Consider the following 20946-nt stretch of genomic DNA (forward strand, 5'->3'; position numbering starts at 1 on the left):
GGGAAAATACAAACCTTTGGAGTTTAGGAGATTTTAGGAGAACTGTCAGGAAAGTGCGAAGCTCAAGAGCTTTTGTGAAAAATAAATCACGTTTGTACTCTAGGAAAATTAATGCTTTCTAAAACAAACCTTGGTTTCACTTAGAAACATTTTGGCGCAGATCTTGTGTTTCAGGCGCACTTTGTGTGTCAGTGATTTACTGCTGTAAATCTATTAGAGGTAATCCAGTCTCGCAGCCCTGCCACCATCAGAGTGAGCCTGTGGAACGCTTCCATTATCTTCTGTCCCCACAAATAGACTTCTGCCCAAGACGAGAAATACAAAACGAGGGGGATTAGAATAAAATGGAAATTTATAACAATCTGGGTTTGTTACGTTTTGGTTACTGGAAATGGTGAATGAAGACTCCTCAGTCTAACATTCCTGCAGTTCATTAACACACATACCGTCTTACTTAGTTTTAATTTGGGGAAGTAATTTTCCTTTGCACTGGTAACTTCCTGCTCCTGAAGAGAAACGCGCTGTGCCTTACGGCTGCTACGTGTGGTAAAACGCTTTTTATTTACAAGCTGTAAGAACAATGATATTAAATACACCACTTAGTACGGACTAGAGTTCTGAACAATGGACTTGATTCATTAAGGAAAGTAAGGCAAAAAATGAGTTAGTTTTCTCCTGGACAAACCATGTTACACTGCAAGGGGTGCAAATTAGTTTATTATTTTGCAAATAAGTTAAATATTGACTGTTTTTTCATGTAGCTCACGTACTTGATAGCTTTATTTTTAGATTGAAAATTAAAGTTGATCTAGGTCATGTCCTACCCCAACTATATATCTGCCATCACATACATTTACCTCCCCTCCAATGCAACAAGGTTTTGCCAAGGTGCAAACTTACTATTTTTTTGGCTTTGCTTTCCTTAATGAATGAGGCCTATAATGTTTATAATTTCCTTTGTATCCTTTAAATAATTGTATTAGTTTAAGGTTTCTTAGAGACAATTAGGGGCATTTATAAAAGGTTTCTGCAAATGACTATTAGGTAAAGAGGGGGTGTAGTCTATCTAAGGGCCCGCAGTAAGGTAAGTGTCACTTGGGACATAGAAACTCCGGTATATAAAACAAGCACATTCTGCCATTTGGGGGAATATTTGTAAATGTTGGGGATATCTGTCATCAGCTCGTGTTTTGACAGGTTTCCTGCCTACATGTTTTTATAGCTATAACCCGTCCTGAGACGGTTACTCACACGCTTCAGACTCGCAGCGCAATCTTCATGTGACATGAATCTGCGCGTTAGGATTGGCCATCACTGTCCCCGAGAGTTTGGGGGTGAGCGGGCGATAGACATTATTAGAGAGTGGAACGGGTGTATAAACCGCTGAGGTGACACAAGGGGTATATTTACAAAACTGCGATTTTGAAAAGGAGAAGTTGCCTATAACAACCAGATTCAAGTTATCATTTATTTAGTATAGTGACAGCTAGAATGTGATTGGTTGCTATAGGCAACATCTCCACTTTTTCAAACCCGCAGCTTAGTACATCTAACCCACAGTCTCCTCTCTCATAAGATATATTCAAAAGCTGAAAGTGAAACTTCCGGATGGAATGAGATTCTGTTACCAAACTCAGTTACTTTGGCTGTTTTTAGCTATCTGACCTTTTCCATTTAAATGAACTGTTATACTAAATTCTCCCTCTGTGCGCAGAGTATCCCCCAAGTGTCACCTGATGGAGACTGTTCCTGTCCGCAGGTATCCAACCCTCTGATCGTGAATCAGCGTAACTTGTTGTAACCAATTAAACTGAAGTAATTATGTTTGTTGTTAACCTGCAACTAATTGTTCAGTGACTTCAGAATCAGGCATTGTGTGTAATCTATAACTAACGGCGATGTACTTTAGCACGCAGCGTGTAATAACAGATCCTGACAGCGCGTTAAAGAACATTTTATTGTACCATGTTTAATCTAAAGGTCATAATTACAAGAGAATGATTGTACTCAGCTCTTTATAAAGCAGTATACACAAACCTTCAGTAATTATGTGGTGTGTAGGACGGGGTAATAAATCAGACAGCTGTTTTAACTCTTTCCCAGCTCGGGTGCCCGCAGCACATTGCATACCTGTGCTGGTCCCACTAGCAATGAACGGGTTAACGAGTGAACCTCAGCCAAAACTTTACAGCCCTGTATGTGGTTCCTTGTGGTTCTTGTAACAGATGAACAAAGGTGATCTCTGCCAGTTTTGCAAAGTAAACACATTTTCCTACAAGATCGGAGCAGCCTCAGGTTTGTAATAGAAGGAAAGACACAGCGATTACTGTATTTGTAGTAATGCCTATACTTTCCATTTCTGGGCTACTGAAGGGAGCGAAATCATTTCAGAACTGTATTTATTTTCATTGAAGTCGTCTCATTACTGAGCGTCGATGGCATGAAATCCGATATACCTTGTTACTGTGATATTTAATAGAGAATAAAATCTCTATTATTACTCACTACAGAATAATCCTTGGCTTTTATCTGAGCCAAAAATGATTTATTTCTGAACTACAAGTCTCGTTATCCTCCGCAAGCTGCCAAATTACCTCTGATAAGTGCAATTTACTGTATGAAATTAAGGTTTCTGTGATGAACTTGTGATCATAATACACGGATATATAATGCATGATTTGCATTCAGACATGTACAATGTGTCTTTACATTTCCATAGGTTACATTATAGATTCAATGTAGCGGTTCATAGACAGCTCAGCTATTTTCATTCACTGCTGATTTCTTTATTTTGACGTCCTGTGAAAGCGAGATCCCACCGCAGAAACAAGACTCTGTGGCAACGTCTGATAGTGGCCAAAATGAACATTTTATCCTGGCGTGGGCAAGGCTTTGGTGAGCAGGAATGTGCGGCTGGCAGAATTATTTATAGATATGTTTCTGATTAGAGAGGCGAGGGGGTGCATGAGCCCAGAAACACAGGCGCAGTAATGGGGTGTTTCTACTTTGTACACAGACTATAAACTGTAACCAGTATTATCATTATAAAGGCCAACACATTGCTCAGCACTGTACATCACACAGATTACATACAATACCATGAAACAGAAGGCAAAGACTGCTCAGTGTCTCTAGCTCCGAGTTCTAGCTCCAGTATCCGCAGCTCTGTCTTCTAGCTCCAGTATCCGCAGCTCTGTCTTCTAGCTCCAGTATCTGCAGCTCTGTCTTCTAGCTCCAGTATCCGCAGCTCTGTCTTCTAGCTCCAGTATCCGCAGATCTGTCTTCTAGCTCCAGTATCCGTAGCTCTGTCTTCTAGCTCCAGTATCCGTAGCTCTGTCTTCTAGCTCCAGTATCCGCAGCTCTGTCTTCTAGCTCCAGTATCCGCAGCTCTGTCTTCTAGCTCCAGTATCCGCAGCTCTGTCTTCTAGCTCCAGTATCCGCAGCTCTGTCTTCTAGCTCCAGTATCCGCAGCTCTGTGTTCTAGCTCCAGTATCCGCAGCTCTGTCTTCTAGCTCCAGTATCTGCAGATCTGTCTTCTAGCTCCAGTATCCGCAGCTCTGTGTTCTAGCTCCAGTATCCGCAGCTCTGTCTTCTAGCTCCAGTATCCGCAGCTCTGTCTTCTAGCTCCAGTATCCGCAGCTCCGTCTTCTAGCTCCAGTATCCGCAGCTCCGTCTTCTAGCTCCAGTATCCGCAGCTCCGTCTTCTAGCTCCAGTATCCGCAGCTCTGTGTTCTAGCTCCAGTATCCGCAGCTCAGGGGGGAATTCAGTTGGCTGCAAAATTTCTCAGAACATCGCGGCTGCACATTTTTATCGTTTTTACGGTCAAAATTAACACTCATTTATGCTCGCACCTCCTATGGGTTGTGAACGGAAATTAGGGATATTTCTGTAAAAAAAAATGCGTGAGACACATCGTGTGGATTTTTAAATCGGCCCCTCAGTTTTATAGCTCCAGTATCCTCAGCTCAGTGTTTTAGCTCCATCATCCTCAGCTATGTGTTTTAGTCATGGTTTCTATGTGTGGGTTTTGGCTCTAGGTTCTAGCTCTGAGTTCTAGCTCCAGTTTCCTGAGCTCCGGCTTTAAGCTCCAGCATCTTCAGCTCATTGTTTTAGCTCTAGTATCCCCAGCTCAGTGTTCTAGCTCTAGTATCCTCAACTTAGTGTTCTAGCTCTAGTATCCTCAGCTTAGTGTTTTCGGTTTCTAGTTCCAGTATTCTCAGCTCAGTGTTTTAGCTTTAGTTTCTTGGTCTAGGTTCCAGCTCCATTATCACCAGCTGTGGGTTCTAGCTCCAGTATACTATGCTCAGTGTTCTAGCTCTAGTTTCCTCAGCTTAGTGTTCTAGCTCTAGTATCCTCAGCTTAGTGTTCTAGCTCTAGTATCCTCAGCTTAGTGTTCTAGCTCTAGTATCCTCAGCTTAGTGTTCTAGCTCTAGTATCCTCAGCTTAGTGTTTTTAGCTTTGGATTCTAGGTCTGGGTTCTGGCTCTAGTGTCTAGTTCCAGTATTCTCATCTTTGGGTTCTAGCTCCAGGTTCTATCTCCAGTATCATCAACTCAGGATTCTAGCTCTGATGTCCACAGCTCAGGGATCGAGTTCCAGTATCCTCAGCTTAGTGTTTTAGTTCTGGGTTCTAGCTCTGGTGTCCTCAGCTCCGGGATCTAGCTCCAGGTCCTAGCTTCAGGTTCTAGCTTCCACGCATAACTGTGAGCTTGGACTGCCAGTACTGTGACGGTCATTACACACTCCTCTTATATCACTATTTATTTCTACAAATGTAAACACATAATCTGTGGTCCGAGTTACCGCTGTAGCATTACAGAGGCATCCTGCAAAGTCTTCTAAATTACAGAAATTATATGGAGAATACATCAGGGGTCACAGTTACTGTAAAAGTCTTCAGGATGCTATTTAGGAATTTATCTGTGTTTAAGGGAAGTTTAAAGTGAATCACCAGCAGCCATTATGTGGGGTTAACCGGTATTCATAGTAGTCGATTAATTCACAACAATCAGGGAGGCATGAGGCAGAGAGAGATGTATCTACCTCACTTTGACTACAGACCGCTGGAAGTAATTCAGTTTTTTGTGAAATGTGAATATTCTACAAGATATGAAAGATCCTGTGCAGGCACCTATAACAGATGTGTAACAATACCAGATAATTCATTGTTACTGAAACCTTAATACTATATAGCTGACTATACGATGCCCCCACCAGGCCTGGCTGTATATACTTGTGAGTCAGGACCCTCGTACATCCATACAGAGTCACTGGTATATCTATCTTATCTGTCTATCAATATGTCTATCTATCATTTGTATCACTCTCATATCTAACCATCTATCTTTTTATATATATATATATATATATATATATATATATATATACATTGTGCAGGGTGTAGCTAAGCTTAGATGTCACTTATATTATAATTGTTCCCACAGAGGACTTGCATAAGATATATAATGTACAGCCGGTGTCCGTGTTCAGGACAGACGTGGATCTGTGACATTGGAGAGAGCCAGAGGAAGTAATTACATAGTGTTACCTTAAGTTCCATATGAGCATCTTCCTGTCTGAACCTAAATGAATCATATTAATTCAGGCTGCGCCATCATCGCGGCCTCCTTCACCTCTGACATCAGTAAAGATGGGATTACACATCGGTTTTAATTCTGTCCTTATCTTAGTTTGAAGTCCTGTAAAATCAGTGTTTTATTCTTCTGCTCCACGTGCAGGATATTATTAGATCCCGCTTCATATAGATGATGTCAGCTGGGAAATGAGACCTGTCCGTCAGTGACAGACAGATGAAATAATGTGATATCATCAGAATGTTTATTATCTTGTATCAGATTCTAAACCTGGTCCTATTTCTGATGTGTGAAGAATCATAAGAAAACAGATCACCCTGTAAATGCAGCAACTGGGGCTAAGTTTTTCCAGGGAGATCTCCAATTGTAACTAATTGTAACAATCCTTCCATCTTCCTAAACGTTGTGTCACAGGTGGGAGGACGACCCCACAGATTTACTGTACTCGGCTCCCTTGTTGAGTGAAGAGTTAAGTGCAGTTCAGGCTGTGGGAAATGTTTATCATGAGTTGATGCGATCGGTTTTGTGTGTCTCACATTTGCCAAACCTCATTGTTTCATTGATACCCGACGAAGGAAGATCGTTGCAGTTCTAAGCCTGTAATAAGGGTCTCGTTTGCCATCTGGCTCTGGATCATAGACCCCCACTGCAGCTACTGAAACTCCCCCAGTCTGACCAAGTGATCCGCATCCTGGGTCTGACGTTTGGGGTATTGTAGAACAGGTGAGGCTGAGGACATTATGACTGACACTGAGACACTTTGTATTTCCCAATGAAGGATAAAATTATCATTTCAGTTTATTTTCATATTGGGTAATATATAAATCCCAGTCACACACATTTCAAATTTAACACGTTATTTGGTCGCAGTTTAGACAAACTCTGTTGGATTTCAGTGTTTTGTGCTCTGATTGATTACTGCATAAAGCAGTTTAGACTTTTGAATTTGTTGTTGATCAGATCAGCGCCCGGACCCCCCATAGACAACTGAATCTCTTGTATTATTACAGGATACACATTGATTATAACTAAAATGTATGAAAGATGTACTTACTAATCAGATAGAACAGAAGCGTCTCAGGTCCCCATCGCCCCCATCCCCGCCCGGTGACACTACAGCTGTCACACAGATAGACATTCACCAATAAGATCGCTACAGAATAATATAAAGGCTGTAATTATGGTACTTTCAGGATGTTGAAATTATGACGAATATAATTCTGTGTCCTGTGAGATCCACATTTCCCAGAATGCTCTGCGGTGTCACGTAAGATGTTCAGGGGATTCCATCATCTCATGACCAGGTGATCAGAATTCACAAGAGGCACAAGTTATTTTCTCTCTCATTTAATAATAGAACCCCAGATTCACATAATTCACTGCAAACCAATATCAAGCCCCCAAGTTAAAGACCCACATGATATAAACATTCCACATTAATAAGAACTCCCCATATGTTAGTGTTTAGATATCAACTTTACTTTCCATACTAAAAGTCAGCCCTCAGTATTACACCCGGGAACCCTCCTCCCCGAAGATCTGTTTAATTCTCTTTAGGTTGGTGTCAAACAAGTTGTTCTGAGCACAACATTTATACACCCAGAAAGTGTCACTCTGAGGCCCATATTACCACGTACAGCAATTAATAGCAAATGCTGTTTCCTGCACCCACAAAAGTGCATTAAATGCATTAAAGCTGCTTGTGCTAAACCCCACGATCCATATAACAATGACTAGAGTCATTTATCTTCTTTTATGATATACAGATGGGTCTTTCTGTATGTGACGGAAAGATAGAAGACCGACCTACTTATAATGAAGCAACTTGTGCCAGGTAGCGCCAAACCTCGCCAACACATTCAATCACTTCACAGTCAAATCTAATCGACATCATTGTTTAAATAATTCACAATTTTATAGTCTAATCATGCAATGAAGCAGCGTGGCGTTAAACAGGAGTGATTTGAAATGCCCACAGCTATTAACATCCATGGGGAATGGTCGCCCCAGACTGGAAGCCATATAGTGCCTGTATATTAAATATGATAGTTATTATTTATATGAGGAATGGCCATGCGGCCCTTTACCCCGGAGGTAATAAAACATTTCATATTATTATACATCATAAATACAATTGCTGGAACCTTAATTCTCATTGTGGTAGATGGTCAGGATCGGTTTCTGTATCAAATTATTTACAGAGACGGAATCAAAGGATCACACAAAACTAAATAGTACGTTTTGGTCCGGTGCACTTAGGTAAGATAAAGAAAATAGAAGAAATGTAGTTACAGAGGAGATATAATATGTATCTGTCCAGGGTTAGATGTAATGTCCTCACATGGTTGCAGTTTATAGGTCAATATGTCTGATTCCTGCAAGAAACACAACTTGCTTCTCATTTGTGGTATCTGAATAAACACAATTTAAAATAAAAACACAATATTCACACAGATCAGTCAGTAGAACCATTTGTGACTATGACACTGTATTACTGATGTCAGTTATCAGTGTATTCAGTGTTATGTGACTCTGACAGTCTCTGTCTGGTTAAACATCGCTCCAGCAACCTATAGAAAATCACATTAATAAAAATAATTACAATACAAATATGCATCTTAAATTTTTCCAGGAAATCTTCCCAATTCATATATATTCACACTGATAATCGCTAATTGTATCTCGCCAACCTCCAACGGTACATAATATATTTACCTTCCGATACTCTCCTCCTGCATTTGCTATTTGGATAACTTACCATAACTTATTACATGGCAATTTATTCTGATTAGACAATTTGAAAAGTTAATGAAATATTTATACACACACAATACTGTGGGCGCATGTGTAATTCTTGGCTTCTGCATGTGCGGAGGCAGAAAGTACAATTATTACTGTAAATATGTCCGTGTGCTCAGACAATGGGAGATACAAAGTATCTCTGCTGTCAGTGATCACCAGGATCCGCAGGGGCATAATTACATCACACAGTAATATTCTATATAATGTATAGACTAATATACCTATTATATACATAAATGGCCATAAATGACCATGTAATGAGATGACAGTATTAACAATCCATGTCTGCAGTGTCGGTCTCAGAAACCAGGACATTTGTTTACACCGTAAAGTCTTGTATAGACATATTGATAGATTATTGCAGTGTACAATATGCTTTGGGTTCATATTTTAATGTCATACCACCATTATACTTTTTTTTTTACTTACATTTTCTCAAGCGTGTTTCTATATTTAATATGGTTTAAATTATTGTCCCTGTGTGCCCATGTCCAAGCTCAGTCCCCAAGAGTTACCAACAGCTCATGTTTTCAGGATTTCTGTCTGTAGAAACAGGTGGGATAATTACTGACCCAGCCAGATAGATTAACTCACCTGTGCAGGGTTAAATAAATCCTGTATACATGGCCTGTTGGTAGCCCCTGAGGACTGAGTTTGGACAGCTCTGCTGTAGACGTTTAATAAATACATAGTAACAGTTATAATAATTGTTGTTACAGATGTCACCGTATCCATCATTTTATGTATAACTTAGTACTGGAATGTTATTGTGCGGGTGATAAGTAGAAAAGATTTGGGACATTTCCAGGGCAGCCTTAAACCTTGGGACTGTCCCTGACACTAACATTGGTAACAGTTCTCTACATGTAATAAGTGAGACTTGTGATGAGCATGTGATATGTTGGCTTTTATATTTAGTTTAGTTACATTTCACTAATGAAAATCCTACGTTAATTAACCCCTTTGTGCCTGTGGTGAGCATTATTACTGGAAGTGCTATTACTCTATTAATCATCACCTTATAATTCTCTGTATTGCAAACGTACCCAGGCTAATGAATTTCGTACACTATAAATACATAATTCACGGTGTACTGAAATTTTTAATAAGTGATTTATTTCACTCTCAGAACTATTTTATTAGCATTATACTATATTGTTACAAATATGAATCGTGCGCTTTCTTTACTTTGCCATCTCCCTGCGTCACCCCTGAGCGCAGATGAACGTGCGCCAATCAGCATCAGACCAAACGCGCAGAGTGGCCACAAAGTAGCAGAGAATGGTCAGATATTAGCGATAAAATGTCCAGACCGTTATACACAGCAGCAGACACACATATTACACCGCCAGGGGCAGATACACACATATTACACCACTGGGGGCAGACACACACAGATACACACATATTACACCACCGGGGGCAGATACACACATATTACACCGCCGGGGGCAGATACACACATATTACACAGCCGGGGGCAGACACACACAGATACACACATATTACACCATCGGGGGCAGACACACACAGATACACACATATTACACCGCCGGGGGCAGACACACACAGATACACACATATTACCCTGCTGGGGGCAGACACACACAGATACACACATATTACACCGCCGGGGGCAGACACACACATATTACCCTGCCGGGGGCAGACACACACATATTACCCTGCTGGGGGCAGACACACACAGATACACACATATTACACCGCCGGGGGCAGACACACACATATTACCCTGCCGGGGGCAGACACACACAGATACACACATATTACCCTGCTGGGGGCAGACACACACAGATTACACCTAGGTGGAAGATATACACATATTACACCGCCGGGGACAGATACACACATATTACCGTGCCGGGGGCAGACACACACAGATACACACATATTACCGTGCCGGGGGCAGACACACACATATTACCCTGCCGGGGGCAGACACACACAGATACACACAAAGTTACACAGGTCTAACAGTGAAACACTAAACAAACACCAGGTGCCAGTGCTGGTTTCCTCCTGGTATTAGTTACACCTCTGTATATGAAGCTGGATCTGTGCTCTACACAGAACGCCTGAGGCAGCAGCATCTCAGAAATACTTATCATCCAATGTAAATACTGCAGGCTCCCTGCATTCCAGCGCAGCCTGCGCCACCTCACCGTCCTCTGCCTCAGTGGTAACACAACTCTGTGTGAGCGCATCTCATGTCTGCAGAAATACTTCACTCATTAGCTATAGAAAGCACAAGGCGCTGATCATTATACACATCGGCCTCCGCAGACAGCCACACTTTATTAAGTCCTAATAATAAGGGCTCTGATGTTCCCCGTTTATCCTCTTGCGTTTAGTTTTTCTTTTTATGTCTGTTCCTACTATATATAAAAACACCAACAAAAGCTACGTGTGGCAGGAATCTCTCCCAGTCCCATTTCATAGACAGTAATGAGAACGTTTAAACCAGTTGAAGATAATTTTTACGACTGTGCGAAGAGAACGGTCGCTGGACGCAGGTACAGGGTCTTATTAGGTAATGTGCCGATAATGATGCTGTACGAGTCGGGAGAACAGACAGCATCAGTTATGTTTATGGAAAATGAGCAGAAAACTGTTTCAGAAAAAAACTTTCAGACCTGATAATAATATTACTAGCAGAAAACAAGAAATATTTCATTCTCTGCAGTAGAAATGTTACAGACACAGATAGTGAAACACAATCTTTTTACGAATATATTTCTGAGATATTATTATTGTTATTATGCTGCTTTTATATAACAGCAAAACACAATTATTCACGTTCTGCATGTTAATATAATAATGAATGTGCAGCAAGTGCCTCAGACAGAAACAATAATGGAAGGAAAGGACGTGTAAGACAATAGACAATGGGCTGTGGCTGCAGGTAGGTTGGGGAATCTGGGCTGTATTAACAGAGGAATGTTGGTGATAACTCTGCTTATCATGTTCTCCAACAGTCAGCTGGATTCCGTGAATTCCTGGGCTGATTGAATGCTCTGTGTACAAATCTTAATTATTCTCAGCACACGCTCTGCATTGGAGCCAACGCTCAGGTGCTGCGTCCTCTCATCCTCTGACCTCTCGCTGTCTACATGACCCCTCTGTGGATTTATAGTCATCTGATAATCCGCAGTTTCATGTCACTCTGACATTGGGGCAGATTCTATCACCTGAAGATCACAACCACTTATTTCAATGTGGGATTAATTATCAGATAATTATATATAACTGTAATTTTATTCCATTTATAGGCCTAAATTTCACATTACAACTTTTAATATATCCCTGAAGCTTGAACCATTCTAGAACGTCAAATTACTGTTTTATTGTGCTAATAATCTGCAGAACATTGCTCTGTCCCATCTACCTCCTGACAGATACATAGTGATATATTCTGCAGATTATTACATTACTGACCTCTCTAGAGATCTGCAGAACATTGCTCTGTCCCATCTACCTCCTGACAGATACATAGTGATATATTCTGCAGATTATTACATTACTGACCTCTCTAGAGATCTGCAGAACATTGCTCTGTCCCATCTACCTCCTGACAGATACATAGTGATATATTCTGCAGATTATTACATTACTGACCTCTCTAGAGATCTGCAGAACATTGCTCTGTCCCATCTACCTCCTGACAGATACATAGTGATATATTCTACAGATTATTACATTACTGACCTCTCTAGAGATCTGCAGAACATTGCTCTGTCCCATCTACCTCCTGACAGATACATAGTGATATATTCTGCAGATTATTACATTACTGACCTCTCTAGAGATCTGCAGAACATTTCTCTGTCCCATCTACCCCCTGACAGATACATAGTGATATATTCTGCAGATTATTACATTACTGACCTCTCTAGAGATCTGCAGAACATTGCTCTGTTCCATCTACCTCCTGACAGATACATAGTGATATATTCTGCAGATTATTACATTACTGACCTCTCTAGAGATCTGCAGAACATTGCTCTGTCCCATCTACCTCCTGACAGATACATAGTGATATATTCTGCAGATTATTACATTACTGACCTCTCTAGAGATCTGCAGAACATTGCTCTGTCCCATCTACCTCCTGACAGATACATAGTGATATATTCTACAGATTATTACATTACTGACCTCTCTAGAGATCTGCAGAACATTGCTCTGTCCCATCTACCTCCTGACAGATACATAGTGATATATTCTGCAGATTATTACATTACTGACCTCTCTAGAGATCTGCAGAACATTGCTCTGTCCCATCTACCTCCTGACAGATACATAGTGATATATTCTACAGATTATTACATTACTGACCTCTCTAGAGATCTGCAGAACATTGCTCTGTCCCATCTACCTCCTGACAGATACATAGTGATATATTCTACAGATTATTACATTACTGACCTCTCTAGAGATCTGCAGAACATTGCTCTGTCCCATCTACCTCCTGACAGATACATAGTGATATATTCTGCAGATTATTACATTACTGACCTGTCTAGAGATCTGCAGAACATTGCTCTGTTCCATCTACCCCCTGACAGATACATAGTGATATATTCTGCAGATTATTACATTACTGACCTCTCTAGAGATCTGCAGAACATTGCTCTGTCCCATCTATCCCCTGACAGATACATAGTGATATATTCTGCAGATTATTACATTACTGACCTCTCTAGAGATCTGCAGAACATTGCTCTGTCCCATCTACCTCCTGACAGATACATAGTGATATATTCTACAGATTATTACATTACTGACCTCTCTAGAGATCTGCAGAACATTGCTCTGTTCCATCTACCCCCTGACAGATACATAGTGATATATTCTGCAGATTATTACATTACTGACCTCTCTAGAGATCTGCAGAACATTGCTCTGTCCCATCTACCTCCTGAAAGATACATAGTTATATATTCTGCAGATTATTACATTACTGACCTCTCTAGAGATCTGCAGAACATTGCTCTGTCCCATCTACCCCCTGACAGATACATAGTGATATATTCTGCAGATTATTACATTACTGACCTCTCTAGAGATCTGCAGAACATTGCTCCATTTTAGACATGCACATATTGATATTTTTTAGATTATTTCTGTATCTATTTTATTTATTTATTTATCTTTGTTTTTCACATGTAAATGTAGAACTTACATTGTTAGATGAATTATTTGTATATTAAGAAAAAGGCAAAACAAAATAATTCAAAATATGAAGAAATATCCTATACATAATTAGATATAAAATAAAATGTTATAATTGCTGTAAAATGTAAGTTACAGATAGACATATTAGTGTCACTTTTATTGTTGCCATCATCACTCTCAGACTTTCATCGTCAGGAAGCTTTGACAGCGCATGTGGATAATCTGAGTTTAGGCGGATTTTTTTTTATTTTTTTTAAGTAAATGATTTGTTGCCTAGGGCCAATATTTTATTTGTGACTAGATGACTAAATTGTTGTAATGGAAGGAGAAAGCCGCCTGCGTCTCATTAGTTGATAATATCCTTTACAGGACAAATTGTTACGTTGTATCAGTAATTGGTGGTTATATGAAGATTCCGCTGTTATCAGGCCATCGCCCATAAAGTAACATGTGCTCCTAATTGTTAAAATTAGATTCTTTGTTTTTGTTGCATAACAAGTATTTTGATACCCTCTGCCGCAACTTACAGCTCCTTAATTTCCCTTCGCTTGCTGAAAGATATAATTACTAAATAAATTGCCTTTTCTGCTGAAATATTACCCAAAAACATGTTCAAGCTGTGTTGTCTTTCTAGTAAAACTTGTGCAAATGTAATGCAATTAAAACCTACTTAGTGATTCTGTGGTTGCAAATACGGCCTTGGAATATGAAAGCAGCAATCAGCGTAGCGGGATAACGCACGGGCAATCATTCGTACAACGCCCGGGAACGCTTCCAATCACAGCCCGCAAGATTGCGCCTCAGTTTTTTCGGGGGGACACAGAACGGACTCCATCATTTGATAACAGAAATAAAATATTACAGACAGATATGCCATGAACAATGTGTCCCTTAAAATGTAAACTACAGTCATTGATTTAATTAAGAATATCCTATTTAGTGTCTTCAAGGTCACAATTAGTTACAGTGACTCACAGATATTTCCTTGTGTTCATTAAAACTGCGTGACATTTGTCTTATTTAAATACTTTGAATACACAGATTTCTGCAGCTGGCATAGTTGAAAGCCTTAAATCAGTTTATTTCATTATATTAATCAACTTTTTCTCGTATGACCTTGTTTAAATCCAGAATCCTATTTGGCTTTATTTTAAGTTCATGTTTGGTAAATAATAATTGTTTGCATTGCTGAGATCGTTATGTAATTGCTTGTGACCTGCACTCGTTTGTGCTGATGTAATTAGAGGGACTGTTGGAAAATGTAGATGTGTGTAATAGCTGATTTTTATTTTGTATTCTCTGTTAAGCTGCACCGCTGTGCAGTCACTTGATCATTGGGTTAGTGGCTTGGATGGAAAAGGAAATGTCTACTCTAATTATTTTAGTGTCTGGTATATGGAATTATTATAAATATCACATTTATATGTAGAATGTAATGCTTTTCTCTTATTCTCCAATGCACACTACATGGCCACATATATGCAGACCTCCGTCTAATTATCTAATTAGTGTGTTTGGCCATTTCAGCCACAGCCATTACTAACAGTTACATAAAATCCATCATCCAGCCGTGCACTCTCCATAGTCAGACATTAGCGGTAGAACGCAGACCTCCCAACAGGGAATCAGACAGAATATGTCCCACCCCAATCAGCACAAATCGGCCCAGAAATAACCACTACCCTCCAAGTAACAACAACAGCTCAGCCGCAAAGCCAATAGGCCACTCACGCTTACAGAACGGGACCACAGAGTGCTCAAGTGCTAAACAGCCTGTGGAAGCGACATCAACACAAGATCGGTTTGTTGGGAGCTTCATACTTTGGGCGTCCATCGCACTCTGGAGCAGTGGAAACCTGCTCTCTGGGCTGGTGAATCACACGTCACCATCTGGCAGTCAGGGGAGCGCGTCCTATCCAAAGCTGAAGAGGAATAATGGTTTGGGGTTGTTTGTCAGGGTTCAGCCTGAGCCCCGTAGCTCCAGTGAAGGGAAATCCTAATGTTACAGCGTACACTGACATTATAGAGAATTGTATGCTCCTGAATGGCCCCGTGCTTCATTGTGGACACAGTGACGAGAGGTGACCACCAATATGCTCTTAAAAGTCTTATTTGGGCCACGGGGTGAATAGCCCAGGTCTATACTGTGATTTATATGGAAACGTGTTTTATTTTGTGTAGAAGGGGAAATTAATAACCTTTTATTGGATTCTGGATGATTTTCTAGCGGTTCAAACAGAGTCAGTAATTAAGAGTGAGATGTAGAAATGCTAATGAGGCTTTAGAGTTCATGGTGACTGGTGCGAGTTTGCCGGTGTAACGTAGACATGACCTAATGCTTGGTGATTGCAGCAGATTACCTGGGTTATTTCTCCCACTTATCCCAAGATTTATCCATGGGAATAGCAGCAGTCAGGTTAATGAGCAGTGAGCTCTGTAAAACCACAAGTCACAAGCAATCTGGAGGGGTCCCCCCATATTCCTGTTCTCACCCGCAGGGTCTTATCGCACAGACGTCTCATAGGGTGTACATGTAGTCCTTTCCCTTATTATCCCTAATGAGAAATATGAACGTTGGAACCACTTCAGGTAATGCTGTGTAATTGTAGCCATTCGTCCTAACGACATGAAACTGGAGAGCTCTGGAATGAGGGGGGGCTGGTTTGGGGTCTTATTTGATTGGGGAAGAAAGCGGAGGTCAGGGAATTGCACAAAGATTAAATCACTGAGCAGAGTCGCTCCATATTATATTATATCTGTATAATGTGGAGAAACGCTGATACATTTGTTTCCTACATTGTATCCTGATTGTGTCACTTATTACCTGTGCTTATCATGTAGAGTTATCTGAGAATATGGAGGTAACTAACCCATTATCTCCGCCAGACGGGTGTGAAGGACAGAAATAGAGAGGACTCATTAACTGTCCGTTGTCATTTCTTAGAACAAGTGTTAAATGACCTGAATATTCATTAAACGTCACGAAGACACGAATATTGTAATGTCCATTTACTAGGTTCTGAAACCTAATTGTATTCAGTTTTCATCTCCTGCTTGTCCGCGCTTAGTATGTTAGGCAAGTGGATTATCAGAATGTTCACAGCAGCACAGAGTATATCAGGAGATGAGTGATGTGTTAGTGAGGACAGGACTACATGTGACAGGGGCAGTGACATGATGTGAGGAGGGGAATGGAGGCAGCAGGAAGCCAAAGACTGAGAGTTATATAGTGGAAGGAGCAGGGTCCCCCAGCAGCACAGAGTAGTGATATGGGCTCCTGTCACAGTGATACATGAAGATTGTGGAGTTTAATACATTTCTATATGAAACATAAAATTTATTCTGTGATCCATCACAGGTTGAATTTGGGACTGCTATAAGACTGAACAATGAGTGTTATAGCTCTGTAAAAATAATAATATTAAATGATAATTTAATTATTCTCCACCACTAAATTTCAATGAAGTTCTAAATTAAAACTAGTTCTTGAAGGTGCATTTTTAAATTAAAATGTTCGTTATGAAAAGAAATTCATACTTAGGCATCAACGTCACTATTTACATGCGTCTAAGAGTCTCATCCCAGCATTTCTGCACGAGTCATTATATCAAAATCTGGATAAGATAATGAGAAACATATGTACAGTCAGGTGTGTGCAATCTTTTGACTGGTACTATATATGTGTGTGTGTGTGTGTGTGTGTGTAGATATATATATATATATATATATTATCATCTCAGGTGAAATGATCCTTTTATTTGGGTGTATAACTATAAATGAGAAGGTACACTATGTTCCGCTATAATGCAGGTGTCATCGTTATATCTCCTCAGACTCTACGTGTGTGGAGAAGCTGCTGTCTAAGGATTGGAAGGAAAAGATGGAACGACTGAACACAAGTGAACTTCTTGGAGAAATTAAAGGTACAAGTCTGTTTATAATGTTATTCGATGCTGACCATATGTTCTAACCCAGAAGGAAATAGTGTGTAACATATATATATATATCCTGTATCATTATCTAATGTCAGAAAGGTTAATAGGATAAGTCTGCAGCATTATATGGTGGCATGTTATTACTGACCCAACAAAACGCTGCATGAGATTATTGGGAGGAGCGGCGGGTAAGACTTTGGGGTACATTTACTAAACTGTGGGTTTTGAAAAAGTGGAGATGTTACCTATAGCAACCAATCAGATTCCATTTATTATTTATTTAGTACATTCTACAAAATGACATCTAGAATCTGATTGGTTGCTATAGGCAACATCTCCACTTTTTCAAACCTGCAGTTTAGTAAATATACACATACAGATGGAGTGTGCTTTATTGCAGCATTCACAGCATTACGGTGCGCTCATCAGATGCTGCACCAGTGATTTAATGCTGAATCAATATGATCGGCTGTAACATGACCGTGCTTCTATGGTTCCTCTCCATGAAAAATAAACCAAATCTTTTTCTATGGAGCTGATGTTTCCACTTTAATGTCACATTTTCATTTGCCTGCACCTATTAGTCACTTGTTGAATGCGTTGGAATGAGCACAGAACGCACAGCGAGCGCGGTATACAGAAATACACATTATAATACTGCACATTCAGCAAGTCAGTGCATGTACGATATCAATGATCGCTATTATCCCACAAAGCAAATATTGTAATCAGGGCCCAGAGCCCCAGCTGAGTCTGTCTGTCACGTGAAGGCGCACGGTTCTCTGGCGTTTCATGCGAATCTGTTGATTGATACGTGGACTGAAATTGTCATTTTCAGAGTGTACGGAGCCCTTTGACTTTCACGCAGCTGTCTTGCTTTACTCCTCCTTAAAGAGTTTTTGTACTGAAAATTAGCATGCAAATTAGCTGCAACTGTAATTAGCATAAAAAATAATGTAGTTAGCTCCAGTATTGTGGATCGTTTCCGTCTGCCATAAACACTTCGGTATGTAAATCCTGCTGACTGCCATGTTTGTGAGTGTACTTATTGCTTATTAATATCAGAGGAGCACTAAGGAGGTACAAGCCTCTTCATGCATCAAAGGGTTAGTCAATTATATATATATAAATATAATTGTGTCATAGTTATACATATATACAGTTATAAAACATGCGTGTGTGCAGGATTAGGATATATATATACACTAATCCTGCATACACGCATATTGTATGTATGTATAATTATGACACAAAAGGAAGTATTTAGATCAATAACTTTTGGAATGTAAGTTAGTTGTTTTTTCATGGTCCAATGTATAGACTATTTGTGACCATCAGATAGATGCTCAGGAGATGTTTACGTGAATCAATATACCCAACATGGATGTTAATATCCTGTTTAGAGAATTGTCATCTTCATGTATTTCCCAGTCTACGTTCATAAAGACAGGCAACTAGCTGTAGAACTATAAGTCCCAGCACAGCCAGAGGCAGACCAGCGAGTTGTACTTCAGTGTATTATTCATGCGATCTCTTTATCTCCTTGTGATGTTTCTATCTTGTCACTTCCTGTATAATACGTTCCCTTTATTCCATGTCCACATTCAGTCACTTTGTCTTTTTGCTGGAAAATAACATAAATCAGAGGAAAGTCGTCGGTGTAACAAGAAGTGGGAAAGATTTCTTCCTATCGCTTTGGCTGGTGATTTCCCCTCTCCCTCTCATCCCTACTCTTTCCTCTCTCTTCTCTCTTCCACCAACTCTTCCTAAATTTTCTTTTGTATTTTCATATTAAGAACAATACGCTGCTTATATTACAGGGAAACTTCATTGCAATTCTGTTTTACCTGTATTGCCTGTTTCCCTCATTGTCTGCATTGTAAAACTCAATAAAATATCTTTAAAAAAAAAAGTAGTGAGAAACATTTGGCAACGTTGTTACAAAATGTAACGTAACGGATCTTCTAGTGGATGGTGAAGTGTTTCTGTGCACCCGCATATTACAGTTTCCACACATAACATACTGTAATGTACTGTGGATTATTAAATATAACTAATCAATACATTGTGTATATCCTGTACCAGCATTTATATTCCTCTGTACGGAGGCCTGAATTATGTCCTATGACATATTATACATAGTATATAATATATACCAGGCTCTAGTGCAGTGTTGGCTAATCTGTGACACTCCAGGTGTTGTGAAAGTCCGGCAGTTATCTGGTTCCTGGTGGAGAGGAGCCGGCGTTGCCTGTGTATAGAGTAACATATTTAGAGGGGGAGTGAGAAGTGGTGAGGGGGGGGGCTGGAAGCTGCTGTTATGGTGGAAATGGAGAGCACTGAATGTCCTTGAATATATACAGCTGTAACCCATATACCGTAAAGATGCCATTCACAAATACAGGAGATACATAACCAGGAAACTGGTGTTATAAGATTCACCATATAGACGGTTAGTACCGCTGTAAGGACCGCATGTCGCTGCCAATAGTGGCATTAATATCCTCCGGCAGCGTTCTGTGTTCCACCACGCAGTGCCAGGTTTATAATGGCTGCTCACTCACCTGCGCACTCAAGAGACCACAGTGTCAGCAACCGCAGTGGCCATCTTTATTAGTGGCAGCCGGTGTCAAAGTATTAATATTAAGGAATATTTCCAATCACTCTCTTAGAATGGGAACGGCTTGTCTCATCTGACGGGTGTAATTCAATATTTATGAAATAGCAGAAGTGGCGTATTTGTGGGGTCCTGTAAATAAGGAGTCTTAGGCGAATGTCTGCTAAACTGTGGGTTTGAAAAAGTGGAGATGTTGCCTATAGCAACCAATCAGATTCTAGTTATTATTTATTTAGTACATTCTACAAAATGACAGATGGAATCTGACTGGTTGCTATAGGCAACATCTCCACTTTTTCAAACCCACAGTTTAGTAAATATACCCCTTGGTTGTGCTTCGTTATCTCCTTTCCAGTTGCTGATTTCATTTGGTGCCTCCAGAGTTTTGTATCAGCGCTGCGGATTCTGTGATGATGATGAGTCTGATTTATGGTCTGTGTCACATTGTAACGTGCTCAGATTGTATGGATGTGTATAGATTTAATATAATAGTGTTTTCTCTTCTGCCCATTCCCTACATCTTCCAACTTAGAGGAGCACACAGCCGTTTATTGCTGGAAATAAATGCACATTTTGTGGGCTGGTTACTCTATGCTTAGATGAGAAAATTACTGAGTGTAAAGTATACAATATATATATATATATATATATATATATAAAACACAGATTAAAAATATGTATTAAAACCTATTTTTGTATTTGTCTCTGTAAAGCACAACCTGTAATAATCTAAGTTTCTGAAAATAGACAAGAATGTGAGAATAAAAAAACCCCAAATTGCAATAAGTAGTCCACGTGTCCT

The 20946-nt window shown here is 40.0% G+C and overlaps 1 protein-coding gene across 6 annotated transcripts in view; it reads left to right on the plus strand.

Annotated features, from left to right (window-relative positions):
• Window positions 1-20946, plus strand: part of SOX6 (SRY-box transcription factor 6) — a 307461-nt gene that overhangs the window by 169489 nt on the left and 117026 nt on the right. For all 6 annotated transcript variants that reach the window (XM_075187593.1, XM_075187597.1, XM_075187595.1 and 3 more), the window contains one exon: window positions 17426-17515. In XM_075187593.1, coding sequence (XP_075043694.1) covers window positions 17426-17515 — 90 coding nt within the window. The remainder of the gene's footprint in view (window positions 1-17425; window positions 17516-20946) is intronic.

Source organism: Mixophyes fleayi, chromosome 10, assembly GCF_038048845.1.
Source record: "Mixophyes fleayi isolate aMixFle1 chromosome 10, aMixFle1.hap1, whole genome shotgun sequence".
Lineage (NCBI taxonomy): Eukaryota > Metazoa > Chordata > Amphibia > Anura > Limnodynastidae > Mixophyes > Mixophyes fleayi.